General features: G+C 33.3%; 1 protein-coding gene across 4 annotated transcripts; it reads right to left on the minus strand.

Annotated features, from left to right (window-relative positions):
• Window positions 1-4,969: 4,969 nt before the first annotated feature.
• On the minus strand, window positions 4,970-7,268 carry LOC131061678 (root phototropism protein 3). Of its 4 annotated transcripts, none has more exons than XM_057995498.1 (3): window positions 6,998-7,268; window positions 6,821-6,874; window positions 4,970-6,246 (listed from the first exon to the last, which is right to left on the minus strand). In XM_057995498.1, the coding sequence occupies exons 2-3, from the start codon at window positions 6,860-6,862 to the stop codon at window positions 5,452-5,454; spliced, it is 837 nt and encodes a 278-aa protein (XP_057851481.1). In that variant the 5' UTR covers window positions 6,863-6,874; window positions 6,998-7,268; the 3' UTR covers window positions 4,970-5,451. The 4 variants fall into 4 exon arrangements, with proteins under 4 accessions (XP_057851481.1, XP_057851480.1, XP_057851479.1 ...); XM_057995497.1 differs by having other exon boundaries at window positions 4,970-6,249; XM_057995496.1 differs by having other exon boundaries at window positions 6,821-6,890.
• Window positions 7,269-10,778: the final 3,510 nt, after the last annotated feature.

Genomic DNA, 10,778 nt, shown 5'->3' on the forward strand with positions numbered 1-10,778 from the left:
AAATCTAAGTGCAATAACAATATGCATTGTGAAAGTCATATGACTACAAACATACATTAAAGTTTAAACTATCTATCATGTAGATGATTATTATAACTTTTACTAGCTATAATATGTATGCATAGCATATTATGAATTGGTAAGTGTTGAAAGCCATAACACGTATTCATAAAAAATGTTAAGCACTAAAACATAATGGGTGCGTGTTAAATCCCATTTGCAATTTACAAATTTCGTATATACGTCTCCTTTAAAACCATAGTTTTGACCTCTTTTTGTCCCTTTTTTGGTACATTTAGTTCACTAAGATACTCAACTGCTAAGCTATAGACTCTCTTTGTGATTAAGGATTTTCAATAGGCTTCTTATTAGTATTCAATTGAATACTTTTTCCAATATCTCTCATGAGATAGACTTTGGTGATCGGTTCAATTAATTTAGTTTTAATATCATGAACTCACCATGTACTAATTAGGAATCAAACCTAGACCTCCTATATGCATGCCAATATTTCCTACCATTGAGCTACTAGCCAATTTGTTTATTAAGGCTTTTAGCTTTTTCATTATTACGATTTGGGCGTAGCTCTCTCCAATACCTATTCACACCATACTTTAGTTCTTAAGGCTCTTAGTCTAGTGCTAATACCATGTGAATTTTCATTGGAAAGCTAACTATGAAATCTAAAGATTCTTATATACATGTTAGGGTGATCTACCATTAAGCCCCTAATTCTCTTTATGAAAAAATATTTTTTGTAGGTTTGTTATTATGTTGATCATGTTAGCATCGTGTGTTTCACACCTTATAAATATAAGATAAAATTATATATTTATTTAATATTTATAACATGTAAAGTTGAGGCCTTATGAAATGCACACCCCATTAGTGAGGAATCATGAAATTCCTTGGGATGACACACTATGATCCTTGATATTTGTAATATGACATGTGTAAGAGCGTAATAATACCATGCTAGATGTGTAAGAGCATTTACAATATTGAAATATGCATAAAAGAATGTATGAAATATAAAAACATACAAAAGGAATCATGGAAGGTTGTGGGAGGGGCAAGTGAATGGAAATGGGAGGCCAAAAGGAGGCCTTGAGTGGCCTCTTTTTTCCAAAATTAGGAAATATTGAACTTGGATGAGAAATTGAATATGGTTATGTTTAAAATTTGAAGATGTAACAAGAACAAGAGTCATTGTGTTTTAGATCTACTTGAACTAAACTACCATTTCTTTTAAATGGTGGAAATTAAGGGGTTCAAAAAGAGGGGCCACGCAAAGTAGTTATGTTTTTATAAAAAGAATATATAAAATAATGTCTAGTGTGGCCCCTGTCAAATGTTGACTTTTATAGTATCTTAAAAATATATTCAATGAAATATTAGCTAACATCATGCAGCTTATGCTCCTTTTTTCTATTAATTTTTAATGAATATATAATTCTTTACTTATTTTCGAAGTGGACACCCTACACAACCAAAAATGAAGACTGCAAACACATAAATTTAATGAAAACTAATTAAAAAAATTATTGTGTATAGAATAGAGTCTAGTCTCTAAAAATATAATTAACTTAAAACTTTAATGAATAGTTAAAAATGAAGTAATAAATTTCGCATAATGGTTTTTGACAAAAAGACTGTAAATGAACAAAAGAAATTAAAGATAAAAATATTAACATATTCTCAAAACATGAAAAGAATTACAAGGTTAGAAAGATAGGAGAGATCTTAACATTATTACATGGTACTTTTTAACTTTGCATTGAAATACATGCAAACTTAACAAACAATATGCTCGATCTATTGTGTTGTTTTTATAAAATTTGTCAAAAACACATTCCTAGTCATTGAAAATTTAGTCCAAGACTTTGGATTGGATACCCAAGGAAAATCCAAACCTAAGGTTTGGTACATCATAAAGTAGCACATAATGCTAGTGCATTATTGTCTACCTTAGACATTCACTTAACGTGGATGTATTATAACGTTGGCATGTTATAATGCACGCATCTCTCTCTCTCTCTCTCTCTCTCTCTCTCTCTCTCTCTCTCTCTCTCTCTCTCTCTCTCTCTCTCTCTCTCTCTCTCTCTCTCTCTCTCTCTCTCTCTCTCTAATTTAGGGTTTACAATCTATTACAAAGTGTTTAGGGTCTACTCCCTCCTTCCCTCCCTCTCTCCCACTCTACTATCTCTCTTCTCTCTCGCCTCTCTAGGTCTCTTTCTCCCTCTCTTCTTCTCTTTCTCTATCCTCTCTAGGTCATTATCTCTTCCTCCCACCCTCTCTCTCTCTCTCTCTCACCTCTCTAGGTATCGACTTCCCTTTCTCCCTCCTTACCCCTCTATCTCTCTCACCTCTCTCTCTCCCCTCACTAGATCTAAATAATTCATGGTTTTGGTTTAACAACCTAGAGGTTAGACATTTAAGGTCTAGATGTACTATAATTTAGGGTCCAGGGCCTAGGGATTATGATTTAGCACCTAGGTTTTAGGGTTAAATGTACATTATTTAGGGTTAAGAGACTACCTCTATCTCTCTCATTCCTTCCCTCTCTATTGATCCTTTCCTCCCTCCCTACCTCTCTCTATAATTCAAGGTTTTGTCCATGGATGTATTTTATGTTTAGGTTTTAGAGCCTAGGATTTATGTCTCAATGCATAGTGTTTAGGTTTTAGGTCTTAGGATTCATCGTTTAGGGTTTAGTGTATAGTATTTAGAGTTTAGGGTTTAAGTTTTATGTTTTAGGGTTTAGTGTATATTGTTTAGGGTACAGGGTTTAGTGTTTAGGATTTAGGGCATAGGGTTTAGGGTTCATTGTATATTGTTTAGTTTTTAGGGTTTAAGGTTTAGGGCCTAGGGTTTAAGGTTTGATATTTAGAGTCTAGCATTAATGATTGATGATGTAGTGATGAGGGTCTACCTCTCCCTTCATCTCTCCTTATCATCCCTCTATCTCTCTCTCTCCTTCCTCTCTTCTTCACTATGTCTCTCTCCCTCTCTTCCCCCCTCTCCTTTTTTGTCTCTCTAGGGTTGAGGTTTTCTCATTTTTATGGTCAACATACCATAACATGAACATACCATAACATTATCACATTATAATGTGCTCACATTATGGTCTCTATGGGATCAAAAGTGGAGTGGTCACTTTTGTCTGCCCATCTTTGTGCATGCTTACCTTTAGAGATTTGAGAAAAAATGGTGTCGTGTGTAAGAGAAACTTAAATATTTTGAATAGAACAAATTAAAGTGCCCAAGTTTGGTGGGTAGGATCCTTGGGAACATTTTATTTTGAGAAATTACACTTATTGTTAAAGAGATACTAGAATTGAAGAAATCAATTTGAGTGCCTAAATAGGTCCCTTGGTTTCGATCATGGTATTAGAAACTAAAAATGATTTTGTAATTTGGCCTTGGTCTATTTATTGGATGCTTGAAATAGAGGTATTATGTGATTGTGTATATTTGTAAGGGATATGCTACTAGATTTTCTTTAGACATAAGTTCAATGTCTCTATTGAAGGTTTGGTACAAGAACTTTGACAATGTATTGTAATTTAAGTCTTAAGAACAATACTTGAGTGCTTCTTTGATGTTGGTTTTTCCTTGCTAATATTTTTCTAGTTTGTATCCTAGGTTACATTTTTTTCTTGATGAAATAATTAAATCCATTTTTATTTAGCAGTGCTTCCCTCATTGGGGTAGTGTAAGAAATTTATAGTTTCATGTAATGAAATCACTTGCACAAGAGAAGATTATAATATAAAAAAAACTACGAATACTTGATAATAATCAATAATAATAAGCTTCTTTCAGATGATAATCCTCCAAAAGTATCCAATAATAATGGAATTCCTAATATATGTTAACAAAACTAACCACTGTCTTTTTGTATATACCATGTACTTATGTCATGAATGTCACTTAGGCTAACCTAACTACCTATATAACACTACACAAATAACCATGTAACTTGATTGAGAGTTATACTAGCCACAAGTCAACCACCCACATCTAATAAAACTAATGGATTAAGGGTCTTGCATGCCACCCTCTTTTGAAAAGCATTATCCTCAAAACATATCAACTATGAGTTCTTTTGTATGAAATATTTATTTTCTCATGTAAAATATTAAATAGGAAAATTCTTTCACTTGACTAAATACTATTTAATAAGCCTCAATTGCAATCTCATAGTACATGTTTGAAGGATTTCCCTAGGTTCTAAAATATTTTTTCCCTCATGTCATCAAGGCTTGCTAACTCTATCTAGGTTTAAATTATTTATCCTATGACCTTTTCTAGGCAAGAAACATGGAAGAAAAGATGCATTTTTATTATCTTGGAGGACTCCAACTTGTTTACTACATTGTCAATCTTCTACAAAACCTTGTAATAGCCATAAAACTTTGGTGCAAGTGTGTTTTCCTTCTTTTGTTGTTTCAATGGTATTTTCTTGTATGATTGTTATAGAACAAAGGTCATATCTCTTCAAAAAAAAATTGGCTATAGCTTTGATAATCTTTATGATTCATTCTATTGTGTATCGATGCTAAGTTCTCCTTGAGACTAGAGAGTGCCTCTTGTTGGTATTAAAATGTGTTCAACAATTACTCTAACAATCAAGTGTTCCCATAATTGAGTTCATGGATGGTGGATAGTACCTATATATTGTTGAAAAAAGAGATATTTTAGATAAGTGTGAAAATAAGTGTTATACAACCATCCTACTTGTGGTAGCCACTGCACTCATATTTCTTGCTTATATAAAGAAAACAATTAGATATAACCCTCCAAGAGCTTTTTGTTAATTATTTTAGTCTATCCATCTAACTGAAGATGATATAATGAGTTGTAAGCAAGATGAGTTTCTAAACATGGGCATAAGATTCAAAATTATTTGTAAATATAGATGATCATAATGACTTACTATGAGTTTTAGAGTCACGTATAGCTTCTAAATGATATTTATAAAGGCTACTTGTCACAGCACAAAATACAAATATTTGATGAGTTTGTACACAACCACCATGATGACACTTTCCTTCAAACCTATAAAAACCAATTGTGAAAGACCTAAATACCTCTTTCCAACTCTACTAGAATAAATCTGAGTTAAAAAAAAACCTAGGGTTATTAAATTTTTCCCTTTTCTTCACATAGGTACAATCTATATGTCTACCATAACGCTTGAAACCAATTGTGAAAGACCTAAATACCTCTTTCCAACTCTACTAGAATAAATCTGAGTTAAAAAAAAACCTAGGGTTATTAAATTTTTCCCTTTTCTTCACATAGGTCAATCTATATGTCTACCATAACGCACCTACTTTCCATACAATATATAAGTACAATCTATGGATGCTTTGCATGTAAACCTATTGGTTCAGTTGTCCTGCCCTCGAAATGAAAACGAATGAATGCATCCTGGAAGAAAACAATTCATATTGAATTCCTTCGCCATTTCACAGGATTCCATGTTCGACCTTCCGGATGAGGACTAGTCAACGGTGTCACATTATTACTGCGTGCACAGAATGATGTTTTGTGTTTGTTCCAAGGGAACCTCCACACAGAGGGCCTCCGAATATTTCCCAACTGCTGCTCTATACTCTCGCAAAATCTCTTAAGATTGCCCAATTCCCACCTAAGCTCCTCGATTTCCGCTTGCCCATTTTCTGTCGAATCGGTGCTCTCATTCACATATATTTCCTCTGCACTTTGGATGGTTTTAGAATTGGGAACCTGCCCTTGGAGATCTAGTTTACATTTCAGAGGAGTATGGGGCGTGTATTGCTGGTGGGCACTGATAGTACTAGTGAATGACCACGTAATGAGAGTGGGATCTGTGCTTGCTTTCCATGCAATGGATTCCACGCATCGCTGCACAATGTGCAGATCTTCAGCCCAGGGAGAAAGGTGGGCGCAGCTCCTAAGGACGGTGATGGAATCCAGCCATGAGACCAATACTACATAGCTCAGAAACTCTTCTGTTTGGGAGATGAGGTTCCCCTGTCCCAAATCCTCACTCATTTCCAGATACTCCGCCGCACACCGAAGCGCCGCCACATTGGATGCACTCATGTGAAGCGGAATCGATCCATAACAGAACTTTGCTGCTAATTCAAATGATTTTGCTCCTCCTGGGAACTCCTCCAGCTTTATGTACTCGTTCTCCGTGTCTCGGGCTTCGAATACAAGCTTGTTCAGTCGACCACTCTTCGACAGTAATGGGAACTTCTTAATCATAAAAGAAACACTTTTAATGTTACCTTCATCACTAACCCAAGCAGCAACAACCAAAAACAAAGCTCCAAAAGAAAGAACCAACTAAAAACAAAAGGTTATAAAAGATGGCATGTCTTCTATCAATTCAAATCTATGTAAGGTTCTATACAAAACAAATTGCACATTAACATATCTGTATGTATCTCACTGTGGAATATTAAATCAAGTTGTTAAATTCGAACTATTCTTTATCACATATGAGAAATATGTAATTTATTTGGCATGATGTTTACAAAGTTCATGAAGTATTCAAAAAGATTGTTTCTGAAATTAATTTTATATTTTTTAAATCTAGATCACACTCAGTGATCAATCATGGCTCTCCTTCAGAAACAAAATATCATGGCTGTCCTTCAGAAACAAAATATCATGGCTCTCCTTCAGAAACAAAATATCATGGCTGTCCTTCAGAAACAAAATAACTCAATTGATTTAAGAAACAATCTTTTGAATACAAATCAATAAACAACTCATAGAACAACATAACAACATAATACAAAGCATAAAATCTAAACGAAATTACCTTATGAAGATGAAAGAGCACACCATCAACCTCTACTATCATGTCGCTTTGTAGCTTTGTTGCCACACACCTATAAGAGTTATACCTTGTTTGGAAAGCTTGCAGCTAGGACTGATAATCAACACAAAGAAATATTATGAAAGATTGAAAGACAGGAATCGTAATTGAATAGCTTACCAAGATTGACCTTCGGTGCTTGTTAAGGTGTTAAGATTGGTGTTTCCTTTGACAAGGCTCATTTTTTTCTGGTTCTTTCCTTTTCGTCCAGCCAAGACTTCAAATGCGTCCTTTCCTGAGTGAGGATGATTATATCCAGAGCTCCACCGATGTAGAATATGTAAATGCCAGTTGATGAATGTACATGTAAATGATTATGTTTGACCACCGACATTTCGTAGAGCCAGAACTTCATTTATTTTTACATGGTTGAGGGGAAGAGAAGAAGACATGAAGATTTGAATTAGGCGATTGCTTTCTTATCCATGATTGCGTGGATGAGAAATAGTTAGCTTGTCGTTTAAGAATTATGGTTAGACATAAAAACATCATCTTCGACTTATATATGAAGATACCTTACGCGTGGCATCGAGAGAGAGAGAAAGGGGGGCATTCAGACCCACTATAGATAGCTTTATATGAGGGCAGCAAACAAAGCATACGGTACAGAAATGGCTTTGATACAACAAATCATTGCGGTACAGAAATGTCTTTTATAAATGATTCACTGCGCATTGCTGTATTTGATGTGATGCTACACAAAAACAAATATGAGATGTCTGCAAGATATTCCATAAAAACAAACATGAAATTGTTGGAACTCGATCATGCTATTAATATTTATCACACCTGAACATATCATAAATTGGTGTTGTTTCTCATGTAGTGTCATTTTTTTCAGTGGGAAAATAATTTAAGATGATGATAGATCTTGTGTTTCTAATACCTCCAACATTGAATTGAATTCCAACATTGAATTGAATTGAAGGAATTTCAGTAATGTCCACGAGATCAGTAGTCTAAAGAATCAAGAGTCGAAACCTCTAACAATTTTCAAGTTCTTTTTTGATGTCGACTCCTCTATTGTGAATCTTAATCAAGTAGTCAGCAGGGTTGTGAAGCCTCACCTCCTCAAATACCTCATTTAAACTACTAACCTCCAAGTCAATTTTATATTGAATGTACAAATGTCTTCATAAACAACACAATCCATGATAAAGTGTCATTTGGTTTCAACCACCCTTCTGTTGTAGAAAATGCAAATTCTATCATCCCATTTTTCTTTCAAGACAGTCCATCTGTATGTCTCACACCTAAGATGGTGTGAACAAGTTCTCAAATGTGCCACTAAAAGTCTAGCTTTACCTTTGATTATGACCCTCAAATAATCTTTTTCATCATGTTCCCACGTGGAGTTGAACTCTTTGACATAATGAGCTTTTTTCCAACGAATCTTATTTGACCACATTCCAGTCCTAATTTTTTCTAATATGAATTTCTTTATTTCTTCATTTATGTTGGCACATTCATGCAATTTAAGTCCCGCTTACCCATCCACTTGTTTTGTTCAATTTACATGATTTTATTTAGCATTGTCAATTTGATGTCTCATTGAATTCTCCAACAATACAAGCACGTAAATTTGAAATCTCTATTAGGTGTAAGATGGTTAGCCCAGAGAATATGGACATTATGCAAAGCAATCTTGTATTATATGGCCATCTACAAAAGTGAAAAATTGTGTGTTGATTTCAATTGATAATACATCCTTACTGTGATTTACATAATATAACCAAATTAACCTTATAACAACTTTTTTTGTATCACTCCAATTACAAAATCAAAAAATAAAGAAATATCTACACACCAAACTATGTATAGCATGCATGCTATTATTTTGCTTCTCTCTTTTTCACATCAAACTGCTCATTAAATATTGGTAGTATTGTCAAAAAATCTATAGGTTTTGTTCTCCTCTTCAATAGCTTTTCAAAGCATATTAATTTTTAAATTTTGTTGTAGAATGAGAATTTTATGCTATTGTGAATCTTGCAGCTGCATGAGTTTGAACACCCAACGGAATATTTTAAATGTCCATTGGTGCTTAAAACTCCCAAACAATATGTTTAATGTCCTAGCATCAATTTGGAATACCAAAACAATAATTTTAGATACCCGCAAATGATTAAACTTCAACAAAACTATTTTTAACAGCCAATATGATTTAAATGCCCAATAAAATAATTTGAATTCTCATGGGATTTGAAATGTCGTCATTGAAATACATTGCTCCACATCATCACTCTCACATATCAAAACAATGCTCTTATACCATATTGAAATGGTGAGAAAAACTTATTTCTATAAAATTTAAACCATGGCTAGGTATGTGCATGGAAATGGGGGAGCAAAGTGGGGTCTTAACTAATCACTTTTTTTCTCAGAAATAAGGAAAGACAAATTTTGAATGAAAATTTGAAGATAGTTGCGTTCAAAATTTGAAGATGTAACAAGAACAAGATTCGTAGTGTTCTAAATATACTTTCTAAACTACTAATTTTAATTGAAGATGGTGGAGATTAAGGTGTTCAAATAGGGCGTCCACACAAATTTGTATTTTTATTTAAAAACATAACATGGCATATGGTGTGCCCCCTTAAAATGTTATAAAAAAATATTATTTCAAAAATCACATCATTAAAAACTTAGCTAAGACCAATGAGTTATTACTAGTTTACAAGTGGACAAATCTTGAAAAATAAAAAAAATGATTACGCAAACCCCCATTTTTTGAAAAGTAATTAGAAATTGATTGTTTTACTATATATAAATACAATCTAGTTTCTAAATATGTAATTTATTTCAAATTTTGATAAATGGGTAAAAATGAAGACAAAAATGTCATGCATTGGTTTTTGACAAAAAATAAAGACACCAACAAAATAAATTAATGATCAAAACCTTAACATAGCTAAAATGTAGAAAAAAATACACATTAGAAAGCTAAGAGAGAGCTCTACATAACTATTTCATTTATTAACTTGACATTGAAAGATGTGCAATTTTGATGGACAACATGCTTGACATTGTGTTATTTTTTAAAATTTTGCGAAACCATGTCTATGGGCATTGACATGTATGTGCAACCATTTGGGTTGGATGCCCAAGGAAAACCCAATTCTAAGGTTTGAAAATACCCAAAGAAGATAATAACACAAGCATGTTATAGCACATTCACATTTTCAAGAAGCGAAAATTCTTCTCTTTATTTTCTCATCTCTCTATCTCCTTATATAGCTCACCTATATCTCTTCTTGGTACTATATATGAAATACAAAATTTAAGTGTGAGTGACAATTATATATATTTTTTATTTTTTTATATTGTAAGTTAAATATCTCATGTATATAGTTTTAGGATGTTTGAAAGTATTTTTGGATCTCTTAAAGTTATAATGTAAATTCTAGGTTTTGGAAGATCTTATAATTTTTCGAACTTAATCAAATGTCATTAATTAGTAGACTCCTATAATCTTGCAATTGTCTAAGTGTAATTGTAATTATTTAAATAATCATCAAACCTTTCTTTAGAATTAGGATGACCTATTCTTCTGCAATAGAGAAACAACCTAGTGAAACATGGGATGGTCTCACAAAGTGTTGTCACTGATAGTTGAGACCAACCTCTAGAGAGGGTTGGTTCCCTTGTAGCTTCACCTAGAACTAAACTAAACTACTATTTTACTTAGAAAAGGTAAAAGAGATGGCTTGGAATGAACCTACGTCTATTGGGGCATGATGCACCAAAATGGTTTCCAAACCTATAATGTTGTTTGGGACACACAATATGATCAACTTCGCAAACCAAAACATAAACAACTCAAAATTTTAGATATACTTTGCAAAACAGATTCATACTTAGGTTGAAAGTACTAAGAACATCGTTAAAAAGGAGCTGGAAA

The sequence above is a fragment of the Cryptomeria japonica genome, chromosome 7 (genome assembly GCF_030272615.1).
Source record: "Cryptomeria japonica chromosome 7, Sugi_1.0, whole genome shotgun sequence".
NCBI classification, from domain to species: domain Eukaryota; kingdom Viridiplantae; phylum Streptophyta; class Pinopsida; order Cupressales; family Cupressaceae; genus Cryptomeria; species Cryptomeria japonica.

Excerpts from the sequence above, each read along its gene's own strand:
- LOC131061678 (XM_057995495.1), bottom strand. The coding sequence starts at position 7,059 with ATGAGCCTTGTCAAAGGAAACACCAATCTTAACACCTTAACAAGCACC. Across the intron at positions 6,891-6,997 it reads AGCACCGAAGGTCAATCTTG|GTGTGTGGCAACAAAGCTAC; the intron begins GTAAGCTATTCA and ends TAACTCTTATAG. Across the intron at positions 6,250-6,820 it reads TGCTCTTTCATCTTCATAAG|AAGTTCCCATTACTGTCGAA; the intron begins GTAATTTCGTTT and ends TTTATGATTAAG.